The sequence below is a fragment of the Cucurbita pepo genome, chromosome LG02 (assembly GCF_002806865.2).
Source record: "Cucurbita pepo subsp. pepo cultivar mu-cu-16 chromosome LG02, ASM280686v2, whole genome shotgun sequence".
In the NCBI taxonomy this organism is placed as follows: domain Eukaryota; kingdom Viridiplantae; phylum Streptophyta; class Magnoliopsida; order Cucurbitales; family Cucurbitaceae; genus Cucurbita; species Cucurbita pepo.
In genome coordinates, this window is record NC_036639.1 from 9,888,123 (window position 1) to 9,904,560 (window position 16,438).

At 33.4% G+C, this 16,438-nt stretch overlaps 2 protein-coding genes across 3 annotated transcripts; one reads left to right on the forward strand and one right to left on the reverse strand.

The window, feature by feature from the left end:
• Window positions 1-8,943: 8,943 nt before the first annotated feature.
• Window positions 8,944-11,885, forward strand: LOC111788846 (protein REVEILLE 7-like). The gene is made up of 7 exons (XM_023669397.1): window positions 8,944-9,036; window positions 9,220-9,293; window positions 9,745-9,876; window positions 9,963-10,074; window positions 10,161-10,222; window positions 10,407-10,793; window positions 10,901-11,885. The coding sequence occupies exons 2-7, from the start codon at window positions 9,282-9,284 to the stop codon at window positions 11,585-11,587; spliced, it is 1,392 nt and encodes a 463-aa protein (XP_023525165.1). The 5' UTR covers window positions 8,944-9,036; window positions 9,220-9,281; the 3' UTR covers window positions 11,588-11,885.
• LOC111788847 (organelle RRM domain-containing protein 6, chloroplastic-like) lies at window positions 11,712-15,824 on the reverse strand. 2 transcript variants are annotated; one of them, XR_002814234.1, is made up of 5 exons: window positions 15,465-15,824; window positions 15,285-15,353; window positions 15,075-15,181; window positions 12,288-12,864; window positions 11,712-12,017 (listed from the first exon to the last, which is right to left on the reverse strand). XR_002814234.1 is itself a non-coding variant. In XM_023669398.1 (5 exons), exons 1-4 carry the CDS (start codon window positions 15,733-15,735, stop codon window positions 12,778-12,780), a joined length of 534 nt encoding a protein of 177 aa, XP_023525166.1. In that variant the 5' UTR covers window positions 15,736-15,824; the 3' UTR covers window positions 11,712-12,017; window positions 12,761-12,777. The 2 variants fall into 2 exon arrangements, 1 of the variants encoding a protein (XP_023525166.1); XM_023669398.1 differs by having other exon boundaries at window positions 12,761-12,864.
• Window positions 15,825-16,438: the final 614 nt, after the last annotated feature.

Here is a 16,438-nt window from a genome sequence, read left to right on the forward strand (position 1 = left end):
AACATTTTTTTTAGGTTTAGAGGATTGGTATAAGGTTATACAACTTTACTACAGATTCCAAACCTAAATTTTCAACTCAACAAAATATTCAATAAAACTAATTAGAATTAGAGCTATAATAATAATCATAATCATATTCTATATAAAATTACATAAACAACAAATATTAAAAAGAAAAAAAATTATATAACTATAATTTCATATAGAATTACATAAACAACGAAACATTAAAAAGCAAAAATTGTTTGTTAGATATAAAGGAGAGAAAGATGCTCAACCTGAGCATTTTGGTCTACATAAATATACCTCTTTACTATTATCAATCTCATGTAATACCTTAGTTTCGAAAGTTGTTGGAAACTCTGTTCCAATCTGGTTAACATCAAAAGTGATGTAATACGAGAGATTCCAAGAAGCTTGTTGGGTCGTTCACAATTTTCACAAACTCATAATTTGTACCCTAACTATGGAAGAAGCTTTAATGAGGGGCTAGGAAGGAGTTTGTACCCAAAGCAGAGAAAAGGTTTAATAAGGGGTTAGAAACGTTGATAAAAGAAAATAGATATAGAGAAGAAAATGTGGAGTAAAACATACATATATTTTCGATGATGTACTCACTAATATCTTTTTGCGCACAATCTCAAAAATATGGTTTGGATACCATGAGACCAATTTCAAAATTGTCCCAAAAAGTGGGTACATCAAAACCCTAAGTAGCATAGGATCGATTTACAAAATAACATTAGGGAAATAAGAGTAAAAGAAAATTAGGGAGGAGAATTGAAGAGAATACTACGTCGGACGTGAGTACGGCTTGATTGTAACAACTCATCTCCCAGAAGTGCCATTAAAAGATTAACGAAGGGATTGAATCGAGTTCAAAATATTTTTCCGACTAATACAATGGCATTCCGATATCAGTATGAATTAGGACACAAACTAAACCCTAACTCTAAAATTTATTTATGAACCTTTCATTTGAATATGTACAATTATTTACTTTTCTTTCTTTATTATATTTTCGACTTTAATTTAGTTTAGTTATAATTTTGGAAGATTATTGGTTAATAATTTCGTTATCTAAATTAATTCTTAATCTATTATATTTTATTAAAAGATTCCATCATTTAGAAAAAGAATTGAATAAACCTATATTACTTCTATTTTATTTTTTAGGTTATTTATATTTACGTAGATTAGATCGAAAGAATTCACAATTTTCAAATGTAATATGGTTTAATTTATTTTAGAATGATATTTTTATATTAATCAACCAAAAATTATTTATAAAAAAAAAATTATAAAAAAAATTAAAAATCAATTTTTAATTTTTTTAGGTCAGTACAACTTCGAAATCTTGTTTTATTGGTACAATAGATTTTATCAACGTAATTCAACTTAATCGGTATACACCTTCAAAGGGTTATTTGTAAATATACGTATGAGTAGATGTATAAGTACATATATAAATATTTACATGTACGTTCATTATTTCATATTTAATTCGATTTATGATTTTTTTTGTTTATACCTTGTATAGTTTAATTATAAATTTATTTTGAGAATTATTAATTGTGCTATTTATTTTTTTTTTTCCAATAAAATTTGGTGGAAGTTACTTTATCTACTTTCTTGTCACTGCTCATCTCTACATAGATTATATGATGGCTCATTTGTTCGCTTGTATATTTTGAAAGACACCGAGTTGAAGAATGCCGAACTTTTCAATCTATCGAAATAATTCACTTGTGATTTTCTTCTATCATGTATTGATTTTCTTAATTTTCAATGAAAAAACCCTTATGAGAACAAATGCTACTGTACCATCATTTTAAATTATAGAACACAACAATAATAATCAAGAAGGAGAAGTAACCAGTTGGGAAGAAGATCCATTCAGAAAAATTATCCAACATATAATTTCTTTAAATCATATCTACTAAGAAATTATGTGAAGCTTCTAGTTTTGCAAGTTTGAAAGTCGTTCACAAAATAACTAGTAAAGAAATTTCATCCTGTAAAAAATGGGAGTCATTGTACCAAGTCGGACATCATTGAAAAAATTGGAACAACTGTAATAGAAAATTTGAAAAAAAAAATGAGATTTAAAATTGCATGATTAGATAAATTAATACTTTATAGATATCTATTTGTGGTACCTGATTATGCAGATAAATGCTGCGGCAAGTGTCAACCTTTGGAAAGTTTCTGAGATAATAATAATAAATAAATAAAAATAGAGCAAAAAAATTTTGACTGATGATGATTATAATAATAATAATAATAATAATAATAATAATAATAATAATAATAAATAAATAAATAAATAAATTTGACCATACACATCAATTGGGAAGAATCATAGTTGCCAACTTACTTCCTCCTCAATACTGGGTAAGATAATTTCTCCATCCAATGCTTAGGAACTTTTATTCAATATTTTTATCTATTGTCCTCCTTCCAAAACCAACGACTAACGCTCACACCCTGCATGTGGAACAAAAATCATTGTCAGTCTTCCCCAAGTTTTTTATTATCCAATATTTTTATCTGTTGTCCTCCTTCAAAAAGGGACGACTAACACTGCATTTGGAAGAGCCACCAACAATTTATTGATAGCTAATACATTTTCTACCAGATTTAAACAACATTAAGATTACACCCAATAAATTAGTTTAGTACAATAAAAGAATATTCATAATTTAAATTTTTCATTATAATTTTCAGAATTTATAAATTTGTCCTGGGATGGTTTCGAATCACTAAATTCAATTTATCGGTCTATCATATCATTTTTAAAAGAATTGATTTTCATTTTCGTCCTACCATCATAAATTAAATGTTATTTTACGAAATAAAATAAAAAAATATAACAAAATAAATGCACATAAACTAAAATATTTTACTTTTTTTTTTTTTGTTGCGTTCTCAATCCTGCGCATCTATAATGAGCCTATAACATTCTTGATCTCTTGTACCTGTCTAACCCAATCTACTAGTGGTTGAGTGAATCCTGAACTAAATCTTCATCTTTTAGTGTAAAAATTAGCTTTAGTCATGGCCCAACAATAACCTAAATAAAAAAAATAAGATTATAAAATATATAATAAATTAAGATTATAATATTATAATACACTAAAAAAAATATTAACTCTTTATACTCCATCCTCGTTTCTAGTATAAAAATTAGCTGTAGTCATGGCCAACGATAACCTAAATAAAAAAAATAAGATTATAAATATATAATAAATTAAGATTATAATATTATAATACACTAAAAAAATATTAACTTTTTATGCTCACAACTCAGTGTTCCATAAATTAGGATTATAATATTATATTATACTAAAAATATTAACTCTACAACCTGAAACAGGAGTACTCCATCATCTCTCATGTTAAAACGTTCAATCTAAATATAAAAATAAATTATATTTTTATTAATTTAGAAAAAAAAATGTTTTTAGAGGAGATTTAATATCTGTGTTTCCAAATTTAGAAAAAATAATGTTTTTATAAAAAAATTAATAATGTGAGAATAAAAGATAAAAATCCAATAAATTATAATATCCGTAATAAATTTAGGGTAGAATAAAATATAAAAATTCAATAAATTGTAATATCAGTGAAATCTCATATTGTCTTGTACGATATTAATTAATTAACAAAACTGAGGCAACGGGTGGAAGTGGAACTGGAACCGTTCTATGTACACAAGAATGGTCGTATAAGGAGGGATCCAGAAGATTACCTGATAGAAGTTGTGCGTTCACAAGAATAGCTGTTGTAGAAGGAGAGATCGAGAAGATTATCTTGCGTTAAGCAAGAATGGCAAGAATAGTGGTAGTTCACAAGAATGGCAGTCGTACAAGGAGGGATCCAGAAAATTACCTTGCGTTAACAAGCAAGAATTGCAAGAATAGCAGTAGTTCACAAGAATGACAGTCGTACAAGGAGGGATCTGAAAGATTACCTTGCGTTAACAAGAAAAAATGACAAGAATAGTAGTAGTTCACAAGAATGGCAGTCGTACTAGGAGGGATCCAGAAGATTGTCTTGTGTTAACAAGCAAGAATGACAAGAATAGCGGTAGAAGAAGAGATCCGGAAGATTACCATTAGGTTAACAAGCAAGCAAGAATAGTCGTAAAAATGGCAATAAACTTCCATCGATACACGACTTGCCTAAACACATTTAAACAACAATAAAACATTGGTTAAGATTACAAAAACAATTCAATAAATTAATTTAACTACTTAAATTTTCCTTTAAAATTATAAAATAGAATATTTTTGTAATATGCTATACTTATGGACAATGATGGTAAAGTATTGAATTCAAAGTATCTAGTATCCTTTTAAAATTAATTTTCACAGCAACTACCTTTAAAATTAATTTTCACACCAACTGCCATAATAAATTAAATGTAATTTTACAAAATATAATAAATTAATATATAACAACAAATAAATCACACACAAACAAACTAAAATATTTTGCATTTTCCTCATTTTTTTCAGCGGGTGTAGGGATAATCAGCTTCTCCTACCATCCCTTTAAGTATCATTTGATTGCATTCTCTCCTTTTAATAATGAGTTTTTCTCTCATTTTCTATTACTCATTCAAAAGTTTCGTTGATATTGCAAATGTACCATCTTCGAGGATCTTGTTAATGGGTAAACTTAACGCAATCAATTAACNGATAATGAGTTTTTCTCTCATTTTCTATTACTCATTCAAAAGTTTCGTTGATATTGCAAATGTACCATCCTCGAGGATCTTGTTAATGGGTAAACTTAACGCAATCAATTAACTGTTGTTGTCATGACTGAGACAAATCTTCATTTTGATTTCTAAATTTTATGTTATATAAGGATTCAAGCAGCCGCCACTAGCGACAATCTAATTGAACAAAAAAAAAATAGTTAGGATTCTATTATTATAATACAAAAAATTAGCAATTATTTGAAAATTTTCATTTAAAGTTATAAAATAGAATATTTTTGTGATATGCATACTTGTCAGACTTCTGTTATTAGAAGTAATTCAAAGTATCTAATACTGTCTATCCTTCTACAGTTAGTTTTCATCTCCACCACTTACCGTAATAAATTAAATATTATTTTACAAAATATAATCAACTAATAAATATCACACACAACAAATATCATCCACAAACAAACTGAAATATTTTTTTGCATTCTCTCCCGCCCATGTATGGATAATGAGCAGTAAAGGTAACATCCTCCAAAGTCGTGTTCACTTGTAAACTTAACGCAATCAATTAATTGTTGTTGTGATGACTGAAACAAATCTTCATTTTGATTTCTAAATTTCATGCTGCATCAACCATTAACCAGCAACCATCTAATTGTAAAAAAAATAGTTAGGACTCTATTTTAGGAGTCATTGACTACAGACGAGAGTAAGTAAGGTTATGAGTAATGATTACGATTACAATAGGGTCCGAAATAAGGTAAAAAACTGTTCTTAATCTTAAATTGATAGCAAGGATATAGGAATTGTAAACATAGTATCTATTTAAATATGCTCGTATACCCTTCTCATAATTAGAACGTATATAATCTACCCTATTCTAGTCTAGCCAATAAACTTATAATGATAGAATTAATAAAAATATATATATATATATATACAAATGGAGAAATATTAGTTACTTACAAAAATAAAAAATAAAAAATAAAAAATAAAATAACCTGTGAGAAATGGAAAATAATACGGGAAAAATATTAATTAATATCATACGGAATTCAGAAGCAAATGGTGAAAATTCAATTACCTTATGTTAGATTAATAAAAATGATATATAAAACATTTTATATTTTTTCTAATACAAATTACATATGGGTTGTGTTTCTCTCCATCCAAATTTGTCACCCATGTTTAAGTTTTTTGTGGAGACAAATAGCAATATTATATGAATTTGTTTTGTTTGATGCTTAACATAATTTTTCAATTTTGGATCCGCTTTTTAGCTTAATTTGGATCAAGACAAGCGAGTAACGGCCCATAACACTCTTAGAGTGTTCAATTAAGATTACAATTTTTGTTTAAGAGTGTAGATTTATATCCCCAACATCTATTTGAGTTTACGGACATTTCTTCAATCTCTCGTTGAGATTATCTAGATGTTTTGATTATGCAACGATAGTCTCATCTCATCTCTCTTATTCAAGCATTTGACATTGCAATCTTTCAAACTTTCTCTAATCTCAACATGGCCTTGATCTACCTCAGAATCCATCGATAAAATAATTTTGTCAACGTCCCTCGAGTCAATAAAATGTATTTGATTCAATTAGTTGGATCGACCCTTCTAAAATCTAACTAGATTTAACTTTGTAGCTCGACCCCAACAAATTTATCGTAAACCTCATCTCTACTTGTGTTGAAAATGGTTGTGGTCAAATTCTTGTACAAGTGAAGCAATATTATATTCTATTACATTTTTATCTAATTTCATAAAACTCCAATCATATAAATTGGGTTGGATTAAATTTTTTTCAATTTAGATTCAGTTAAATTTTTTTAAAATTTAAAATGGGAGTCCATTCATGATTTCTTTTTTTCTTGAATTGAAATACCGTTAAATTTTTAAAAATTCTAAAATTTGAATCAATTGGATTTTTTTTTTTTTTTTTTTTTTTTTNTGAAATAGGTTACCCTCCAAAATTTTAAGATTATTATAAAAAATTAAGAACGATGATGTTTGTAATTGATAATTAGGAATATATGGTGCAGACGTGTGAATATTTATATTTTAGTTATTAATATAATATGTACAGTAGATAAGTACAGTTTTTTTAGATAATTAAAAAAAATAATCCATCAATTCAATCTAACGCGAAAGTAGATGGTTGGACTAAGTTATGTTGTGAAATTGATTCAGGTTGTTTAGTCCATTCAAAATTTTGTGTTTGTGTATATATAATTAAAAAATTAAATTAAATAAATAAATAAAAGTGGAAAAGCGAAAAGTGGGTCTTGTGATGCCAACTCATGGGGTTTTGGTTCTTTTTAATAGGTGGAGTCATTCCACGTCGTTTTCACAGACCAAACAATAGGAGAAGGACAGCTGTCCATCTCTACGCCACATATTATTTACAAAAAAAAAAAAGAATTAATAATAATAAAATAAAACAGTCGGTGTTTTTATATTGAGCCATGAAAATATTATCTCCTTTTAAAAAATTGGTTGGGAGGTTCATTTTTATTATCATCTCAATCATTATTGAATCAAAAATTATTCTTTTCCATTTTAGACTTCCAAAAAGTTTCCGTCCAGATCTTTTTTTTATAATAAAAGTCTTCACTTTTTTGTTTTTTTGCGCCCAATTTTTTCAATTTCTCTATGTTTTTTACCAAAGGTGGTTTGCTTTATTTTAATGTTAAATTTCGTCGTTATTATTTTAATAAATTTTTAACTAACATCAATGAAAATCCAATTAAAATATTTATATATATGTTAATTGTCGGTATTGCTCATCTTATTTTTCTTATATATATATATATATATATTTATAACATAAAATTAATTTATTAATTTACTTACTTATTTAGTAAATAAATAAAAAATTTCAAATTTTTTAAAATTTTATTGCTTAAAGGAAAAAAAAAATTGGTTCAAAACCCAATTTTGACAAAAATAAATTATTATTTTTAAATAGATATTGAAATAAGCGATGAAAATAGGAACCAAGAAGCCTTCTGCTCCTTTAGTATGAACATCTAATTCCCTATTTTTGCGGTTATTGTTTATAAATTAAAAAATGGTTTGAAACAGTGAATATTAGAAAATGGAAGAGTACTATATTCAATCATTTATGAAAGGAAAAATTATTGGCAGAATATAATGCCAAAAAGGGATTTCCACTGAGAAAAAAAATCAAATCTTTATGATTTTTTTGGGAAAAAAAGAGGGAGAGAGATCCAAAATGGAGAAGGAAGGATGTGATGTCAAGTGTTTGAAGGAGGTGATATAAATGGTGGAATTCAATTTCCAACCCACAACAAACATTGGTCCTTTTGAAACACATTATTCTAAATTAATGTCCTATGCCCCTCCCTCCGTAAGGACAACTCAATTCATATCGTTTTTAAATCTTACTTCAATCATTTTTAATACTCCTTCCATAATCTTTCTCTTTTAGGTAATATATTGGCCCAATTAAAAGTAGAGATATCTATTTAACCGGCTCGACATATATTTTTGGAAGACTATAATATAATATTATTGAATTTGTTACCATTTTTATATTTAAAATAGAAATTATGTTAAAAAAAATTAAAAATTATCCTATATTTGTAGCTAATAGGTAAACTTATAAAAACAAAATTTAATTAATAATTTAAAAAAAAAAAAGACAGAAATAAAACAAATAAAAAAAAAAGGAGGGTAAATAAACATGGTGGAGAAAAAAGAAAAGAAAATGGCGATAAGATAGGGGGTGTTTGGACGCAGAAATAGGGACACATTGAAAATGAAAAACAAATTTAAAAAAAAAAAAAAAAAAAAANAGAAAAGAAAAGGCTTCCAATACCAAGTGATTTTCCATCACTAAAATATCTATTTTTGAGATATTAATAAGAATAATAATAATAATTATTATAATAGGTTAATTTGGGATTTATCCATTCACCATTCAATTTCTTCCACAAATATATTATCTTAAATATCTGTGGAAATTGAAAAAGGGTTGGGGGTGGGGGCGGGAGAGTGACGCGTGTACGTGGCAAAGAAAATCCTCAGCCACAAGATTGAGAACCACTTTCTGGAGGATTCCATGTGGAATTAATATGTGCGTCTGACGTGTCACCCCCTCCCTCTCCCTTCCCCCTTCGCTTTTTCTTCTTCCTCTACTTCTTCTTTCTTCATTATGCCCTCTCTCTCAAATCTCATCTCTCTCTCCCTTCCTCTTCTTCTTCCTCCAATCTCTCCATTTCTCTGCTTCTGCTTCTGCTTCTGCTTCTTCTTCTTCTTCTTCTTCCTCCTTTCTCTGCAATCGCTTTACCAGGTTTGTTTTCTCTACTCTGCGTCTCTTTCTCCATTGTTTTCTTTCTTTTCTTCTTCGATGTGTTCTTCTGGTGTTTACTAGGTTTCTGGAGAAGTGAAAAGTTCGAAAACTTTATGAATTCCAGAATTTTTTATTCTGATGATTCGTTAAGCTTCTGCTGAGCCTTTTCAATTTTAATTTCAGGTCCTTGTTTTGGCGGACTGAGACTATACTATACTTCCTCCCCGGTTTTCTTGCCACTGCTGATGGCTATCCAGGTAAATCCTTCACACCGGTTTTGTTCACGTTTTCTGTACCTCTTAACTTTTCTTGGAAATTTTTTTCTCTCAAACTTGATTGTCTCTGTTTGGATTCGAGTACTGAATTCCTGATTTTCAGTACTCAATTCTCACTTCTTGGGTTTTCTTTAGTAACCTTGTTCTTGTTGTTTACTGAGTAATTGACACAAAAACTTGTCCTTCTACTGATTTGGTTGGTTCACCTATAGGCCATAGATCCAATTTACAAGGACTCCTCCTTTTGTTGGTTGAGTACTCCTACGGACTTTGCTTTTGTTTTATCGCTTAATATATTGAGCTATGTTGTATAGTTACCAGGGCTATGATGTAACCATTTATGAAATGGGTTGCTGTTAATTGATGATGGGATTCTACAGCTCCGGTTGGTTTCTTGTCGTCTCTAACTTTCTTATTTCAACATGGAATGCAGGAAAAGAATGAGGGTGCGCTGTCAAACAGCTCAATTGGAGCTAACAATTGCCTTTCTAGTGATGGGACACAACTGGATCCACTGATGCGCGTTAGCTCCCTATGTTCCTATGGGAATGAAAGTTCATTGAAGGTAACCTAATTAACTTCTGCAATTTCTCAATTCTCCTATTCTGGAAGGATTTGGGTTTGAGTTCAGGCACTCTAATGTATCCACAGGTTAGGAAGCCCTACACTATTTCAAAACAAAGGGAAAAATGGACAGAGGAAGAGCATCAGAGGTTCCTTGAAGCTCTGAAACTCTATGGTCGTGGCTGGCGTCAGATCAAAGGTAAGGCTGTGTGAAATTAGTTATCTAAATCTGGTGTTTGCAATACCCAACCCATCATTTAGTGCGCTACCTTGATCTTCCTGCAGAACATGTAGGCACCAAAACAGCTGTTCAGATCCGAAGCCATGCTCAGAAATTTTTCTCTAAGGTCAAAAAATGCGTTTTGTTTTAGTAACCCCCCAAACTAAGAATCATTACCAAACAGAATATAATTTAGGATGATAGTGGATTTTTCACTAAAATAGATCGTCACCAAACCCTTTACGCTATTTTCTTACACACTTTATGACCAAACATTCCCACACTCAACTTTTATTTTGTCTGTGTTTCAGGTAGTGCGAGAGCCTAGTGGCAGCAATGACAGCTCCATTAACCCAATTGAGATTCCTCCACCTCGACCAAAAAGGAAACCACTGCATCCTTACCCTCGTAAAGCAGTCGATTCTCTTAAGGCAATTTCAGTTGCAAGAGAACCTGAGAGGTCTCCATCTCCAAACCTATCAATTGCCGAAAAAGAGACCCAATCACCCACCTCCGTATTGACTGCATTCAGTTCGGATGATCAAATTTCTACGGTTTCGGTGCAGCATAATAGATGTTCATCACCTATTTCACAAGCTGTTGACATACAGTCAACTAGATTGCCCTCTGTTAGGAAAGGGGAGATGTTATTGCTCGAATCATCCTCCGAGCGGTTCCCAGAAGACTTTCTTACTCTGGTAATTTGAAATGTCCTTTTAATCTTCCACTTCATTTTCCTTTATGCACTTAACTTGACATCTGGGATCTGACTCTTTTTCTTTTTCTCTCTTTCCTAAACATTCAGAAATCCAAGCCAGGATCAGCATCTAAGAAATTAGACAACAAGTTGCATTCTCCTGTTAAAAGCATAAAGCTTTTTGGAAGAACAGTAATGGTTACTGATGACAAAAAACCATCCTTACATGATTTTGAAGTAACTAAATCGTCGGTACTTGATGGTGAGAGTAAGAATGAGTGTGGAGTGTATGCCGAGAAGCCTGTTCAGATGCTACCTTCAAAACATATGGATGTAAATTTATCTCTTCGGATGGATAACAATGGTGATTGGAATATGTCACCCGGTGGAGCACCTACTAACAACACCGCACTGAATCAGGACAATAGTGTCCTTTATGTTGAGGCGATTGCTAATGCTCCTCAAACTTGTTGGTCTTTGTATCAAAGTGTACCATATTTTTACCTTGCTCCACCTGATCAAACTAACCGAGGTATGGAAGAAAGGATGCAAAATGACAATTCTGTAGAAAGTTCGTGTGTGGATTCATGTTCTGGCTCCTCGAGTAAGGATAAGAATGAAAACCAGAGCCCGGAATTCGAATGTCAAGACCCTTGTCTGGTAGGAAGAGGTAATAGAAATCAAAGTAAGAAGGGGTTTGTGCCTTACAAGAGATGCTTGGCTCAGAGAGATGCAAGCTCTTCGTTCATTGTTTCAGAAGAGAGAGAAGGTCGGAGAGTTCGAGTTTGCTTATAGCCTCTGCAAAATTATAGTGGAACTCGATCAGCAACAGATTTAAAGTCGATAAAAGGAAATGACCAAGATGCTTTGACATGGGTTTCTGAGTTCTTTTTCTCTCTTTAGCTTGAGATGAAAAAAATGGAGGCCAAACTTGTAGCATATAAAATCTGAAGTAGCAGGAGGGGCGAAGCCTATAAGGGGTTGCCCAACAACTTCTATCCTGTCTATTCCTGGGTATTTGAGTGACAATTAATCAATCTGTAAAACAAAACGGTGTTGCTCTATGACTTCCTAACATATTAGCAGATCTTCTTAACATATTTGTAAATTTTGATCCTTCAGCGAAGAGAGTGAACCTATCTTTGAAGAACCTTGATTTAGCTCCCTGGTGCAAATAGTCTAATTTGAAGGCATAAAAAATCGAGCAGTCTAACATTCGATCTTCCTGAAAGTTAAGAATGAAGGTACTTCAGGGGCAAAAGAATCCACCATCAAAGCATCCATTCAGTGGCAAGCAATCTTAAACTAATGTATATAAAATCTTTAATTTAACTTAAAAGTATATTATTGTTGATTGGAATTAAAGAAATGAATTGACAAATTCAACTTTTATGCATAACATACACAAATGTTCGCATTTCCAAGCATATAATACACAATCAAAGTACTGAAAAAATCTCTTTCTTTAAGGATGAAGAAAAAACTTTGCAGGTACCTATGATTACAGGGGGGACGATCCTCAATCTCCAAGAGGAATCATTAACTTGTTCTTGGGTAGACTTTTCTAAAAGGAGATTTAGAAGGGACAGTGGGCCTCTCCTTGTATCGAATTATGTCCCACATTCCCACGAGTCCATGTCTAGTACCCCTAAAAGTCCTCTCTGGTATCCCTAAGGCCATCTGAATATTATTCATCATTTCAGCATTCTTGTCCCCTTTTACAACCTGTGATCTTTGACCATATCTCATGTCTCAGAAGTTCATATTTGGTTAGGTGATCCACTTGACCAATCTCCAATATTAATATCAATTAATTTCAAGAGATAATATGACTCCTGAAACACACTGACTATATATCATACGGACAAGATAAAGCCTACTCACATCAATAACAATAACGCAAAGCCTGTCCATATATATTATATATGTTTTCCTAAGATAAAGTACAGCACTTCGAAAAATGAATACCAGGGAAACAATGTTCTCTATGGGCTAGAGTTTTCTTTAAGTCCTTGGCGAAGCTCCCATTTGGACTTTGCAACTTCCACAAATATTACCCTGCCATCCAGAAACTAAACCAAAGTTGCCCCTATTAGCCCATGAAGTTATGAGGCTTGAAACTAACATGCACCAATAAATTTAAGACAACAGGATCATCAAATATCAAAGAGAAATAAAGAAAGAACCATAATCAGATGGCAGAGTTCATACCCTCCAGCTATATAAGCAAGATTTTAAAAAGTGGCCTTTTCCTCTAGCAGGTGGCATCGGAATTTTATCCATGGAATCAGAGATAAGAATATCATATCAATGCATGTTTGTCAATGAGAGGAGGTGGGGAGGTTATATCCATTAAATAAACCTCAGAATAAGTTCTTTGACTATTAACTTCTACAAATATAGTTGCCACAGAGTGCCTCATATTTAACAGTACTTTGGCCAATTCTGAAACGTGTATACACGAATTGTTCGCTAAAAACATGGAATTATTGAATTTCATGTTGTTTGAGTTCAATAAAAAGAAATCCTTTCATAACAAGTTCAATAAACAGTGATCGTCTTCTGACAAAGTAAAGCTAGTAACTACGGTTTAGCCATGAAATTTCTCTAATCAGTTCTCTTCCAAATCTATATTAAGAATTTCATAACAATGAATTGTGTAGAACAGCCGAATATTATAGAAGCGCTTGATAATTTGGTTTCAGCAGTCTTTTATAGGCTTCCTAAGCCTCCTACATGATTTACTTTGCGACAGAGAGCAAGGAGAATGCCCGCCAGTGGAAGTGACTAGTGAGCTGGGGGAGATATAATTGTGGTATACTTAGGAAGAGCTTGAGATGACTTTTAAATATGAACAGTACTTTGAATTCATTAAAAATATTTCACAAAATCTGCAGTGTTTGTTTAATTAATAAAGAACAATTTTGAAAACTTGAAAAACTTACAATAAAACTGAAGTTATCAGTATAACAAATGCTTAGATCTTAACTACAAACATGTCCACTGAAGCATTTGTGCCATCTTGCACAAGCAACACAATTCATTTTGACATTTGAAGAAGGTAGAACACGAAGCAAGACCAGAAATAACTGAATGAACGGAAGCAAGATTAGGAATATTTGGAGGAATGCTACCTTGAATCTATTATAACCAACTCCTCCTATCAAGATATATACTGTAATGGCCCAGATCCACAGCTAGCAGATATTGTCCTCTTTGGGATTTTCCCTTTCGGGCTTCCCCTCAAGGCTTTAAAACGCGTCTGTTAGGGAATGTTTTCACATCCTTATAAATGGTAGTTTGTTCTCCTCCCAAATCAATGTGGGACATCACAATCCACCCCCCTTCGGGGCCCAGCGTCCTTGCTAGCACTCTTTCCTTCCTCCAATCGATGTGAGACCACCCCCTTTTGGGGCCCAACGTCCTTACTGGCACACCGGTTCGTATCTACCCCCCCCCCCCCCCCCCCCCCCCCCCCCCCCCCCCCCCCCCCCCCCCCCCCCCCCCCCCCCCCCCCCCCCCCCCCCCCCCCCCCCCCCCCCCCCCCCCCCCCCCCCCCCCCCCCCCCCCCCCCCCCCCCCCCCCCCCCCCCCCCCCCCCCCCCCCCCCCCCCCCCCCCCCCNCCCCCCCTCCCCTCCCTCGAGGAACAGCGAGAAGGCTGGCACATCATCCGGTGTCTGGCTCTGATACCATTTGTAATGGCCCAGATCCACCGCTAGTAGATATTGTCCTCTTTCGGCTTTTCCCTTTCGGGCTTCCCCTCAAGGCTTTAAAACACGTCTGCTAGGGGAAGGTTTCCACACCCTTATAAATGGTGGTTTGTTCTCCTCCTCAACCAATGTGGGACATCACATATACTCTCTACCAAAATTTATAGAGAATTTGAAGGTCTATTGGAGGCCATTAAAGGTAACAATTTTTGTAATGTATAGAGCTGTGCATTCTATAATCTTATATCAGAAGGTAGAGGAAGATTTATTTGTACCAAAAAGGCTTGCTGAAGATGGCAGTTGATGGAATTGAACGTGGTAATTCCTAGATTATAGTCATTTTGAATCTTTATAGATGGATTTGTCTAAGGCTAGAGAAGACTAAATGGGATATACTTTAGACAGTGAGTCGTATATGCATTACAAAATCACAGTGAACAAGAAAAGAGCATCAAGACTGTGCAATTCAAATGAGATAATAAAATTTTCAAAACTATTGTGAATGGTAGTATAGTACTGCTTCCGACGAACACTTAGAACAATAATATGCATTATGGAAACATTTGAAGTACCTTGCCGTGCATTCCCTCGATAGCTTTTTGAGATTCCTCTTCAGTAGCATAACGGAGGAACGCAAATCCTCTTGGTCTATTGGCTACTTTATCCATCACCAAATTGACTGAAATTTATAACAATTGATAAAAGTTAGCGCCAAATATCAACAATTTCACTTAATTGACAAAACGGAACGTTCATAATACACAATTGAAGCAGTCGACGACCTTCTACAAGTTGGCCAAAGCTTGTGAAAGCATTTCGCAGACTCTCTTCAGTGGTCCGAAACGAAAGTCCTACACTCATGAAATTGGAACCATTCGATAAATCCAAATTGCATTTACATACATAGCAAAATTACGCCTAAATGAAGGGAAAAATACGCAATTGAGAGGAAGAAAATCAACCACTAACGTAGAGCCTGGTTGAAGGCGAGTATCTTCTGGGAGAAGGCGAAGGTGAAGAAGAGACGCAGGTCACAGAAAAGAGCGGCGAGTCAGAAATCGAACGAGTCTTCTTCACAGAGAAGAAAGGGAGTGGCGTAGTACTGTAAGGTAATTTGGATTGAATGCTTTGAATTCGCATGCGCGTCACGGTTGAACGGATATTGTTATAGTCAATGGACTGAAGCTGAAAGAACGGTGTCGGAACGGCTGAGAATAGCAATCCGGCGGTCATTTTCGTCTTCTCCGGCGCTTCAGCCGAAAGACGGTGAAACAATTTCAGGAATTCGTAATCCGGAAGATTGAGGATCGTACCCCTTTTTTTTTTTTTGCGAATCTAGACCCCTGTAACGACGACGTTTTGCGGATCTACACCCCTGTAACGACGACGTATCAGTGCATAGTTTGATTATAAATTTAGTTTTGGATGAATTATAAAATGCTGTTTATTTATTTTTTTTCAGTCAAATTTGTTCCGTTACTACTTCCTCGTCCGCTCATCTCTAGCTTCTCTCCCCTGTAATTTCTTTCTCAATATCGTCTACAATCCTCTCAGATCACTCCTCCATTATTGCTCTGATCACCTTCTCTCCTGCATTATCCCTTCAACCTCCTTGCTTAAACTGTGCACAAACACTAAATTTCAGTATTGAATCGTTTTTCTTAGCAGCTTCCCCTGCATCATACCGCCGGCGTTTACCTTTTGGACTTTGTGGCTCCTTATGGATTTGTTCAGGACTTATATTCGACAGCTAACAGGTGCTTCTGATCGTCCGTGCCCCATTCTTTATGGTTGTTGTGTTTTAGTTGCACGTGTAATGTTATTCCTATGTTAAGAACTTTTAGCGATAGACTATCCAACGTGGTTAATTTTGCCATTTGGAGGGAAGGAGCGGATGCAAATGTGATATTTTTGTCGATATCTGTAATTGCAAGTG

What these genes read in the sequence shown, in the direction of transcription:
- LOC111788847 (XM_023669398.1), bottom strand. Translation starts at nt 15,735, where the DNA reads ATGACCGCCGGATTGCTATTCTCAGCCGTTCCGACACCGTTCTTTCAG. An exon ending in CTTTGGCCAACTTGTAGAAG is followed by an intron (nt 15,182 to 15,284) that starts GTCGTCGACTGC and finishes TATAAATTTCAG; the next exon opens with TCAATTTGGTGATGGATAAA. An exon ending in TCGAGGGAATGCACGGCAAG is followed by an intron (nt 12,865 to 15,074) that starts GTACTTCAAATG and finishes ACTTTGGTTTAG; the next exon opens with TTTCTGGATGGCAGGGTAAT.
- LOC111788846 (XM_023669397.1), top strand. An exon ending in GGAATGAAAGTTCATTGAAG is followed by an intron (nt 9,877 to 9,962) that starts GTAACCTAATTA and finishes ATGTATCCACAG; the next exon opens with GTTAGGAAGCCCTACACTAT. An exon ending in CAGAAGACTTTCTTACTCTG is followed by an intron (nt 10,794 to 10,900) that starts GTAATTTGAAAT and finishes CTAAACATTCAG; the next exon opens with AAATCCAAGCCAGGATCAGC.